Consider the following 12,593-nt stretch of genomic DNA (forward strand, 5'->3'; position numbering starts at 1 on the left):
CGTCGATATTTAATTTTAATGCCTCAAAAATGATAACTAATTTGACTCGTCTGTATAATAACTGTCTGTCTAGATATCTTTCAGACATTAAAAAATAGAATGTGTGAATAAAATAATAAAAAGTGTTTGGTTTTGTGTTTTAAATCTTTAAAAGATAGAGTTTATAACCATTCTAGCCGTTCTAAACTCTTATTTATACATTTAATATATTTTAATAAAAAGAGTAAATTGAACGGATTTTAAATATAAGCTAAAAAATTTCCTTTCAAAACTTAAAATTTTATCGAGCTGCGTTTAAATTTGTAGATAAATTACTGAACTGAAAAATATTTAAATTTTTAGTAGTTTTTTCTTCTTATTTTGATGAATTCCCAGGGCCACCAAAAGGACGTACCATATCAGTAACTCTCCAAGAAAGATGGAGCCAAACAAGACTTCACAATCAGGTACAGACCACTGGAGGTCCTCAGAATTAATTGCAAAGTATCATCTGAAAGATCTCCAATGGTCCCTCAAACCTAGCTTGCTAGCTATTTGACTTTGAACCAGTACCTTTTTCTTCACCCCACTCCCGTGATGGCAAAGCTTGAATCCATCAATCCATCCACATCCAATGTAACGACACTGAAAGCCATTCAGTGGTGCAGTGCAGTTAATAAATGTGGATGAGGTTTTCATATACTTGAAGCTAAGAAGCTTTGTTACTCCTCCTCCTCCTCCTCCTACTCAAAGTTTTCAGCAAAATGGCATGCATGAGGAGCTTACTTTCCTCCACAATCACTGTCATTTATCTCGTCATCTTCTTGATAGCTTCTAAGATTGCATGCTCCACTGCTTCACTTCATGAAGACCACTCTCGCCGCTTTAATCCTTCTCGGTGCAAGAAATCTGCAGGAAGTCGGCAACGACCATCTCCCGTTGACGAAGTCGATCCGAAGTATTACATGGAGGAGCGGCTCGTCTCCACCGGGCCTAACCCTCTCCATAACTAAAGAGCTCAAGCATGAAGAAGAAGAGAGATCTATGCTTCTTACCATTTCTTTGTGCACTGTAACCTTGTAAGGAAATTAATGGTGGATTTTCCTTTTCCTTTTTACGTGAGATGCATTTCTTTGAGTACTGCCACGTGTCTCATATGCATGCATTAGAACTCCCATCTGTTGTCATGCCCATCTCAAGCGGATGGCTCACGCAAGAGAGATGAGCTCGAGGGTAAAATAAATGGAAAAAATAAGTTAACATGAACGAGTTTGTTTCGAAATCTTAGCTGAGTCAAACTCTAACTAACTAGTTGCTGTCCAAATCCAACAGCATTTTGCTGTAAAAGATCACAAGTAGTTGTCCACTTTCAAAGTCTTATTCAATTACCTCATGAAATAAAGCTATAAAAAGCCAATTAATTCTTCTTCTCTTCCAATGGTCATCCCCCATGGGTTACATGATCATGGGCATAAGAGCCTTCTTCCTCTCCTCTCTCCTCATCTCATGCATCCATCCAAGCTTTGGTGTGAATGTGACGGTCACGGTTCAGGTGATGGCCAACATAGGAGAAACAGATGATAGCCTAATCTGCACAACTCTTGATTGGTGGCCTAAGGAGAAATGCAACTATGGGATGTGCCCATGGCACGACTCCTCCATCATAAACTTGGTATGCTCTGCTTCACTCCCTGCCTGTTTTGGTGTTGGTTTTCATGGGGGTTCATTTGATCTACTCATCATTTTAGGATTCAACTCATGAGCATGAGCTTTAATTTCTCTATGTTTGGTTTGAGTTGTGGTATTCATGTAAAAATCCATGCTGAATTAAAGTATAAAACCTTCAATTCTCACAATTGATTTGTCCATGAATTTATCCATATTTACATTTAATTTTCACCTTAGAGGGCAATTACCTAGTAAAGCACATGCATATCTTAATGTCGTCGCGCTAAGTTTCTCTATGCTTCTTGCAGGATCTCAGAAACCCCATTCTTCACAATGCTGTTAAAGGCAAGTTGATTGAGTAAACTTATTTCATGATTTATTTGGTTTATTGTTCCTCTATCTGCTAAGAAACAAGTAAGTTGAGGGAATTTTCTTTGTCGTTGCAGCTTTCAAGTCCTTGCGAATTAGGCTCGGAGGATCACTGCAAGATCAAGTGATATATAAAGTGGGGAGGAAGCATTCAAAGTGTCAGAACTTTCAGAGGGATGGTAATGGACTATTTGGCTTCACAGAAGGATGCCTTACCATGTCCAGATGGGATAAGCTCAATCACTTCTTCAGAAAAAATGGGTGACTATTAGAACTTTTATAATCATAAGTTGTTATTTTTTTTTTATGTCCACTGGATGATTGTTTTGAAGGTAATGATTCAACTTTTTGTTCTTGCAGAGCTATAATAACATTTGGATTAAATGCACTCTATGGAAGGAATGCTTCAAAAGATGGACTATATGAAGGCGACTGGGATGCTAGAAATGCTCGTAGTTTTATCAGATATACTCTCTCTCGGGGATACAAAGTCGAATCTTGGGAATTCGGTAAAATGTGAAAGGTCTACATCAATTGCGGTATGTTAGATTGCTCTTTCATGACAGTGCTTGCTGTGTGTCTTAATAGGAAATGAGCTATCTGGGACTGGAATTTCCGCAAGGTTGGACGCAAACCAATGTGGCAAGGATCTGATCAGGCTGAAAAATATTATCAATAAGTCGTACAAAAAAGTTGGTTTCCAACCGAAACTATTGGCCCCTGGTGGCTTCTTCGATGCAAAATGGTTTGCTGACATGCTTAGATCATCAGGGCCTAATGTTGTTGATGTAGTTACTCATCATATATACAACCTTGGAGCAGGTCTTATAACTGAAATGATTCATTTCTTATAAAAAGAATCTCAACTTTGTTAACAATGTGATTGCCATTCTCAAATAGTTAGAAGCATTTGTTTCTCTTGTTGTTAATTTCCTATGTTCAGGTGTTGACAAGAACCTAATTTACAAGATTCAGGATCCCTATTACCTCTCCCAGGTAGCTAAGACATATAGGGATCTCGAGGTCACCATTAAAAATTTCGGCCCGTGGAGTTCTCCTTGGGTCGGCGAATCTGGCGGTGCTTATAACAGTGGAGGAGAAGGTGTCTCAAATGCCTTTGTCGATAGTTTCTGGTACGTATGCTTTCAGTATTCTGACTCTGATATCCTGCAAGTGATTGCTGTTAATCTTAATTGCATAGCCCTCTTCTTCTCTTTGTTGTAGAGAAATTAATTTATCTTTGTTTGAAGAGGAAAGAAGTATTCACAGCCAAATTGGCCTTGATCAGGTACTTAGATCAGCTTGGTATGGTCTCTACATTTGGTCACAAGGTTTTCTGCAGACAGAGTCTGATAGGAGGAAATTATGCTCTCCTAGACACTGTGACATTTATTCCTAACCCTGATTACTATAGGTTAGTATCACCACCATACAGACTTCATTAATTGTTCATGACTAGAAATGCTGACAACCTATTCTGCATAATTAGCGCCTTGCTATGGCATCGATTGATGGGCAAACGCGTTCTTCGTACCACTCATGACGGCTCGGTATATCTTCGTTCTTACACTCATTGCTCGAGAGATGAGGTAAGATTAAAATTCTATTATTTCTGAATCTGAAACATATGTTGTGTTCCATTAACATTGTCATTTTTATTTGATGAACAGCCAGGAGTTACAGTATTGCTGATCAATTTATCCAACTCTACCAGCTTCGACGTCTCAGTAATCGGTGACATGAACTTATATCCTCCTCCTCAGTTCGGTCAGTCATTAGAACAAGCACAGGGACAGAGAGAAGAATACCATCTTACACCTCAAGGCGGCAATCTGCGAAGCAGGGTAATGCTACTAAATGGAGAGCCTTTGGAACTTGCTTACAATTATCAGATCCCTGAAATGCAACCAGCCATTGTTGATGCTTCTACTTCTTTGCGAATCGCTCCTCTGTCGATGGCCTTTGTCAGATTTAAGGATCTCAATGCTCCTGCATGTGTTTGAAGAAGGTAATGAGAGTGAGGAAGTAAGTGTGAGGATTTTGTTGTGATCTTTCAAGTTTAATTTATACAGAATGTATAACTCATTGCAACACTCGGTGAAAATAAGAGCTGTGGCTTCAAAGCAGCCTCATACTCTTCTATCATCTTGTTGTTGTCTTCTGATCTTATTCAAATTCAGACACTGTGCTTCTAAAACCATTAACAAACACACTCTCTTTCTTCTGATCGAAGTGAATTTAAAGTTAATTCTACAACTTTAGGAAGTAAATCGATTGGTGTTGCTGTTCATGACAGGAAAACATATTATACTTCAGATTGTTAGAATTTTATCAAGAAATTCCACAAATCTAAAATCTAAGAATTTCCTATGAGCAGTTGATGTAGGAGGCGAAAAGGTTAATTCAGTTTTGCTCAAAGGATTCAGTACTAAAACCTGATCTAATGGTCCATTCAAGAGGAGCGAAAGTCTATTTGCTTAACAGAGTACTGAGATTTTTCTCAATCTTTCGACTCTTGGGGTTCTCAAAATCGATGCTTTTAAACTAGATTTTATAAGAATTAATCGATTAAGAAGAGATTTTATCTTCTTCTACCATTATGCAGTTGTTTCACCTTTAATTTTTACTCCTTTTCATCAAAAAGAAAGGAAGAAAAAGTAAAAGAAAAAAAGAAAATGGAACATTTACTCCCTGAGCCATTCATCACACATCAACCTTAGAAATCAAGATCCAACGGCCCATCTTGCTCAGCATTCCAAAGCGGGCACCGGTTAAAACTCAATAAAAGCTTATCCCCTCCACCGTCTTCCGGAACTTTCTCCGGAGAACCTCCGAGAAACTAGAAGAGGCCTCTCTCGAGTCTCGACTGCTAATTATATTCCCAGTCACTATTGCCCCCATTCCCCGGAACGTAGCGAGGAGCTTCCAAACCCTAGACATGGCTGCTTCCATCTCCGCACACCACCATCTCTGCGTACTTCCTCCTCCGTCCAAGGTTTCGGGGAGGAGAGTCTTCTCTGCCTCACTGCCGCTGTCAGCTGTTTCGAGGAAGCGGACTTGTGTTAGAGCCGTAAAGGCTTTGAAGTGGTCGGAAGCGAGAAGCTTTGGGGAGAGCGGTGCCCTCTTCTCAAAGAGGGGCGCGAAGCTTGGGAGTGGGTCGAGGTCGGTCGTCGTCAGATGCGGAGCGCCTGCGCCCAACGATGGGAGGGTAATCATGTTTTCTCTGATGTGCTGATTGATTAGTTGATGGAATTGGCTTCATTTGGGAGTACTGTGATGTGGGTCATTGTTATTTTGGATCGTAAGTAGTTGATCTAATTGCTTTTTTTGCTTTTAATGCGATGCTAGATTACCCAACAAGAATTTACTGAGATGGCTTGGCAAGGAATCGTTTCGTCGCCGGAAGTGGCAAAGGAGAGCAAGCATCAAATTGTGGAAACGGAACACTTGATGAAGTCCCTTTTGGAACAAAAGAATGGGCTTGCTCGTCGAATCTTTTCCAAGGCAGGAGTTGACAACACGCAACTTCTTGATGCTACGGATAGATTCATCCAGAGACAACCTAAGGTAACTCATTCTAATTTAATTATATATCTATCTAGAATGCAATCTGCTAGTGTTACATATGTGGCTCTGATTTAATTATCATAACCAGATTGACTCGATCACCCATGAATGGAATAAATTTGAATGTCGGAACACCTCCTTACACTTGAGCACTCACTTTGGCTGTGATCTTTAAAGAGAGGTTGTTTATCTGTTCAGAACTATTGTTTAATGACTCCTTGAGTGCAAGCACCCGGATCTTCCTTTTCTTTTCTTTTATTTCATCTTTTATTTTCTTCTGTCATCCCATTTGATAAGAAGATGATTGCCATTATCTTCCATCTGCATACTATTGTTTCACACTTTCACCTGATATGCCATCGAAGAATGCCTGTGCTTAGCTTGTAATTCTATTTTATACTATTGTCAATTGTAATGTCATGAAATTAAATAGTTTGCTGATAAAAAATGGTCTTAAAGAAGGTTTCGTGCTAAAAGTTATTGTATAATAGTTGTTCTAAATCTTGCTAACTAACAGTAACAAATAGGATCATTGTAATCCCCAAGGGAAAGGTTATTTTGCATTTTTTTCCATGACATGCTTACTTCTTTTGACACAAAGTCTGTGATGTTTTCTCTGTAAATGTGCTTAGCCAATGTAGTAAATTTATAGGCCAAATGTTGACTCCTGGATTTCCCTCCAACTTAGTAGATTTTGCACTTCCATATGTCTGACTTTGCCAGGTCTTGGGTGAATCTGCTGGTTCCATGCTAGGACGAGACTTGGAGGCTTTAATTCAAAGAGCCAGGGAGTACAAGAAGGAGTATGGGGACTCATTTGTTTCAGTTGAACATCTAGTACTTGGTTTTGCAGAGGATAGACGTTTTGGGAAACAATTATTCAAGGAATTTCAAGTTTCAGTTAAGGCGCTAAAATCTGCTATACAAGCTATTCGAGGGCGCCAGACTGTTATTGACCAAGGTAGGACACTTTTTTTTTTATCTTGTTATATGCTGTCTGTGATAGTGGACTTTTCATGATTAAAGTTCAAATCTAAGAAGCAACTCCATTGACTCATAACAGATCCAGAGGGCAAGTATGAAGCCTTGGAGAAATATGGAAAGGACTTGACAGCTATGGCACGTGAAGGGAAGCTTGATCCAGTTATAGGGAGAGATGATGAAATCCGCAGATGCATACAAATTTTATCAAGGAGAACGAAGAACAATCCTGTACTAATTGGTGAACCTGGTGTTGGGAAAACTGCTATATCAGAAGGGTAAGTGAATAATTTTCATGATTTCGTATTGTTTCACTGTTTATAAGTTACTATCACCCCGTTGTGGTTAATGTCAAAGGTTTAGGTAGTGTGCTAACTGTAATACTACTACTGTTTGATAGGCTTGCGCAAAGGATAGTGCAAGGGGACGTTCCCCAAGCTTTAATGAATCGCAGAGTGAGTACCCATCTTGTTTAGTTATTCAAGATATCTTTGTGTACTTAGATCTTCTTGCTATAAACTACATGCTTTTCATGTGTTGAAATGTAGCACTGTATTCATTACTCATCTTTGTTATACCAATGGTGAGACGTCTTTTCCTAGTGCTTTCTTAGGTTAGAGGATGCAATTTCTAGCTACTGCTCCATGAGTCAGCATATCTTAAGTAGAATTCTGGTTAAAATAGATTTGGAGAAACTTGTCATCAAACCTAGATTTGAATATATGAACTTATAAAGCTGTATAACTCATATCCAAGTTTTGTATCAGAGCAATAGAAATTTTCTAGCAAAGTTCATCATAATAATTGCTGCAGCTTTGCCGTATTTTATTTAAGTACAATCTGTTGTAGGTAATACAGATACTTTTAGACATCAACAGTTGGATCTTTCTTATGCTCCTTTTTTTTCTTCTGAATAGCTGATTTCGCTTGACATGGGTGCATTGATTGCTGGAGCAAAATATCGAGGTGAATTTGAAGATAGACTAAAAGCCGTTCTGAAGGAAGTGACTGACTCAGAGGGACAGATAATCCTTTTCATTGATGAGATTCACACTGTCGTTGGTGCAGGTAGTTGTAGTAACAGTTAGTTACAGATATTAAATGCTTGGTGGGCATGCCTTCCTTTTAATTTGCGTAGTAGGCTAGTATCAACTTTTGAATCTTGATCTTTGTTGATGGCATTAATCATGAAAGATGTTATCCTAAGGCTGGATTTATGAGATGCTCTGGAAAGAAATTTAAGTTTCTCCAGATGGTATATGTAGCTAACATTAGTTAATATTTTCTGCTCTACCTATCAATATGCAAAATCTTTTTTATTTCTCCTCTGTAGATCTTCTGTACTAGACTCAGTGTTAGTGTATATAAAGAAATGTGAATAGTACTTCACAAATGTGTAATGTTATTCATATGCTTTTACTAACATCCCTTGTAAGTATTTGATTCTTTACAATTTTTTAGTTTATGTAGCTTATGGTTCCTTAGTTAGTAAACTGGGCTATATGTTGGGGATGTCGCTTCCATGTAGGTTTATCAGTTTACTGGGGCAGTGAAGCTAATGAACAAAATGTTTTAGCTGTAAGATAGAAAAAGCCATAATGATCTTAATCTCAATCAGGTTTTACATAACTACTGTCCTTGTGCTCTTTATGGAGGTTGTCTATTCTCTTCTGTTTTGAAACCTTGCCTTGAAATCAACTTCTGCATTGAACTATGGCTTTTTCATAAATAGCCTTACATATTTGAAGAAGTTGCATCTATTGAAACCCTTGTATTGACTTTTAAACATAGGCTTGGCAAATTGTTATTTTTCTATTTAAAGTTATAATACTGTTTGTTTTCAGCATGAAGTTTTCCAGTTGCAAGCTTTTGATGCTAATGATTGCCATTTGGAATTTTGTCAGGGGCCACAAATGGTGCCATGGATGCAGGCAATCTTTTGAAACCGATGCTTGGTCGGGGAGAATTGCGTTGTATTGGTGCTACAACCCTTGATGAGTACCGCAAATATATTGAGAAAGATCCTGCCCTAGAGCGACGCTTCCAACAAGTTTATGTTGATCAGCCTTCGGTTGAAGATACAATTTCGATACTGCGTGGATTGCGTGAAAGATATGAGCTGCACCATGGTGTCCGTATCTCAGATGGTGCTTTGGTAGAGGCAGCCATTCTTTCGGATCGCTACATCAGTGGCCGCTTTTTGCCTGACAAAGGTTAGCTGCATGTAGCTATTTAAGCATCCCCTTATCCAATGCATTTGCTACACCTATGGCCTATGAATATGCTCAGGTTCTGCTGTAAATATGTTGGTTCTCGGAAATTGTTACCTGATACATTTAAATAAAAACTATCTGTTTTCACTTCAGCTATTGACTTGGTCGATGAGGCAGCTGCCAAATTGAAAATGGAGATCACATCCAAGCCAACTGCTCTGGATGAGATTAATCGTTCTGTACTGAAGCTAGAGATGGAGCGTCTCTCTCTCACAAATGATACAGATAAAGCTTCAAAAGACAGATTAAGCCGCCTTGAAGCAGAATTGTCACTGCTTAAAGAAAAACAGGCCCAACTTACTGAGCAATGGGAGCATGAAAAATCAGTGATGACAAAGATCCAGTCGATAAAGGAAGAGGTACAGTGTGTTTCCCTTTAAGTACAAAAGTTATCATATAACTTTACAGGAAATGATAACAATGCTCCGGATTATTGATGCATGACATGTGAAAAGCAACACAGTATATATATTTGTATATTGATGTCTGCAATTAAAAACTTTAAAATTGAAAATTTTATAGAACCTTTGGATGAGCTGGAGTCTTGCAAGTCTCTACTAGAAAATCGGGATCCTCTATTTTTCTTTCTTATTATTTAACAATAAAAGCTTTCAAGACTAGTTTGTTAGAAATTTTCTTCATTCTTTGATTTGACATATCCTGTGGAAAATCTATGATGAGACTATCTTTTTTTATCTTAGTAATTGTATTTTTTTTTTTTCATACAGCTTACTAGTATTCACATGCACTGTCCTGTAGCAGTACAGATTTGAAGTGTTAAGTGGCTTCAAATTTTTTAGAGGTCTTTTAGTACATGTGTTAACTTTGGAATCTGAAAGTTACATTGTGTCTATCAATATTTTACTATAATGGCTACGTTATTGTTATCTTCCAAAGGAATCTAAGCTTCCACTTGAGATGATTATTGTATGAGATGGAGATACATGTCTAAGCTTGTTAGGTCAAAAAGTCGTGTCTGTGTGGCTATCTATCTACAGTTTTCAGATTGCTAGCTGTGTTTCTTCTGACTTTTATTTGTTGTTGCAGATTGACAGGGTGAATTTGGAGATTCTGCAGGCAGAACGTGAATATGATCTTAATCGAGCTGCTGAATTGAAATACGGGAGTCTTAATACCTTGCAACGTCAGCTTCGATCTGCAGAGAAGGAACTTAATGACTACCAAAGTTCAGGGAAGTCTATGCTTAGGGAAGAGGTAACTGGGAATGATATTGCAGAAATAGTTAGCAAATGGACAGGCATTCCAGTTTCTAAGTTGCAGCAGTCTGAAAGAGAGAAACTGCTGCATCTTGAGGAAGAGTTGCACAAGCGAGTCATTGGTCAAGATCCAGCAGTTACAGCAGTGGCAGAAGCTATTCAGAGATCAAGGGCAGGGCTATCAGATCCTCACCGGCCTATTGCTAGTTTCATGTTCATGGGCCCCACAGGTGTTGGCAAAACAGAATTGGCTAAAGCTCTTGCTTCTTATATGTTCAACACTGAAGAAGCTCTTGTTAGAGTTGACATGAGTGAGTACATGGAAAAGCATGCCGTCTCAAGATTAATTGGTGCCCCACCAGGTTATGTTGGGTATGAAGAGGGTGGTCAGCTGACAGAGACGGTTCGCAGGAGGCCATATGCTGTTATATTGTTTGATGAGATTGAGAAAGCCCATTCTGATGTATTTAATGTTTTCCTTCAGATATTGGATGATGGTAGGGTTACTGATTCTCAAGGTCGTACAGTGAGCTTTACCAACACTGTTATCATTATGACATCAAATGTGGGCTCTCAATACATACTGAATATGAATGATGAAACTGGGTCAAGGGATTCTACTTATGAGGCTATTAAACAGAGGGTGATGGATGCTGCAAGATCCATTTTCCGTCCCGAGTTCATGAATCGTGTTGATGAGTACATTGTCTTCCAGCCTCTAGACCGTGAGCAAATAAACAGTATTGTCAGGCTGCAGGTATAAATTTTAGAAAATTTAAAGTTAAATTCTCATAATTCACAGCATTACTGTTAGGTACATTCTCTGATGACACAATTCTTATAGGTAACTTAAGATCAAATTTCTTACTGCTTTTTGGATATAAACTAAGATTATGAATAGTACTCACAAGGTGACTTGATCATTATATATAGTATTGGAGCTAGAACACACACACGTACTTGTTTATTTATGATGTCACCATATTTAGTTTTTTCACTTAATCCAACCGTCTGATAGGAGAAAGTTGTATTAATTATTAATTCTTTAGTAAAAAGAGTTCATCATGTTGAGAGATTAGATATGTAATGTTGTCTTCCATAATGTTGTCTTCTATATCCTCTAATTTTCCACTCTTGAAACAGTTGGAACGAGTACAGAAACGTGTTGCGGACCGAAAGATTAAAATTCAGGTCAGTGATGCAGCAGTTGAATATCTGGGAAGCCTTGGCTATGATCCCAACTATGGCGCCAGGCCTGTTAAGCGCGTCATCCAGCAGAATGTGGAAAATGAACTAGCAAAAGGTATTTTGAGAGGTGACTTCAAGGATGAGGATACCATCCTAATTGACACGGCTGTCACCATGATATCGAACGGTCAGCTTCCACAGCAGAAGCTCGTCTTCCAAAGAGTGACTCCAGATTTGTCAGATAAGCCTGCTGCTGAAGATGAGCGAGCATTCTCGGCGAGTCGCTGATACTCCTTTTTGTCGTTCTATTTATATTTGTCTATTCATGTAAAGTTTAGTGTCTCCATGTAAAGGTCTACTACTGCTGTAATTGAGCAAACCTCCAGTTCCTTATCATGCTTTAACATATAGCCTCGGACACCACCGAGTTGAGTTGGTCACCTTTTGTCTTTTTAGCGTATAAGTTAAATAACTTATTATACCCTGTGGTAGACAGTTGATCAGAATTCTGAAATTGATAGAAATTCAGCTGCTGAATTCGATTTGTGTATGCAATTACAGCTTGCGGAGGTTTATTTTTTTGGTGTTACTACTTTGTCAAGCTCCTTGGTAGCATTACTATAGGTGAACTTGAAAGGCAGGCTAGTACTAATGATAAAGACAGCATTTCTAATCACCTTAATCATGATTACCAACTAAATTGGAGTTGCTTGATCTAATCAATGTGTCTCTGTCTATGTCATCAGAACTCGAAGGGTAAAGCCAAGAAGACTATTTGCTGTCCCAAATTTTTAGTGCTAGTGACTGCTGTTGCTCAGTCCTCGTCATCTTGATGCTTCCAGTCTACATCCAACTCACAAAATTTTCCAGTCTAGATATAGAGTTTTTGACCAAACTAGACCCTTTTCTTTATAGTCAAAATAAACTTTCCCTCAAACTTATTATTAAATAGGATCTAATTTCACTAAAGCTATAACAAAAATATTGAACTAATTAGCGTTTTAATCGTCATATTTTTTTTTTTGCCTTAATTGCCTAAAGACTAAGATAAAGAGATTTATATACATAAAACGTTTATCAATTCAACATTTTAAGTATTCTAGGACCGATGATCAATGTTTTTTTCTAGGAAAAAAAATGCTGATCATTTTAGCAGACTCTCATTTGGTAATAAATTTGAGATGCAATTCATTTCGGTTTAAAAAAAAAATTAAAATAGAACTAGTTTGGTAAAAGAAAAAAAATCTCCTAGATAGGTCACAGGGATTAGGTATATGATTACATACTATAGAGCAACCATAGATGGATGGTGATTGGTCATCCAATAACTCACCGAACACCACCATAAGCT

General features: G+C 38.1%; 2 protein-coding genes across 2 annotated transcripts; both read left to right on the forward strand.

Moving 5' to 3' along the window:
- The first annotated feature begins 702 nt into the window (after window positions 1-702).
- On the forward strand, window positions 703-4,216 carry LOC140774328 (heparanase-like protein 1). The gene is made up of 9 exons (XM_073117284.1): window positions 703-1,651; window positions 1,956-1,992; window positions 2,094-2,277; window positions 2,377-2,525; window positions 2,605-2,838; window positions 2,960-3,149; window positions 3,305-3,430; window positions 3,506-3,605; window positions 3,687-4,216. Exons 1-9 carry the CDS (start codon window positions 1,430-1,432, stop codon window positions 4,017-4,019), a joined length of 1,575 nt encoding a protein of 524 aa, XP_072973385.1. The 5' UTR covers window positions 703-1,429; the 3' UTR covers window positions 4,020-4,216.
- Window positions 4,217-4,819: 603 nt separating this feature from the next.
- LOC140773652 (chaperone protein ClpB3, chloroplastic) lies at window positions 4,820-11,792 on the forward strand. Its single transcript, XM_073116330.1, has 10 exons — window positions 4,820-5,224; window positions 5,365-5,583; window positions 6,307-6,544; window positions 6,647-6,842; window positions 6,965-7,019; window positions 7,482-7,632; window positions 8,469-8,777; window positions 8,931-9,196; window positions 9,885-10,811; window positions 11,198-11,792. Exons 1-10 carry the CDS (start codon window positions 4,955-4,957, stop codon window positions 11,528-11,530), a joined length of 2,964 nt encoding a protein of 987 aa, XP_072972431.1. The 5' UTR covers window positions 4,820-4,954; the 3' UTR covers window positions 11,531-11,792.
- The last annotated feature ends 801 nt before the right edge of the window (window positions 11,793-12,593 follow it).

Source organism: Typha angustifolia, chromosome 13 (assembly GCF_048772165.1).
Source record: "Typha angustifolia cultivar Huaian chromosome 13, ASM4877216v1, whole genome shotgun sequence".
NCBI classification, from domain to species: domain Eukaryota; kingdom Viridiplantae; phylum Streptophyta; class Magnoliopsida; order Poales; family Typhaceae; genus Typha; species Typha angustifolia.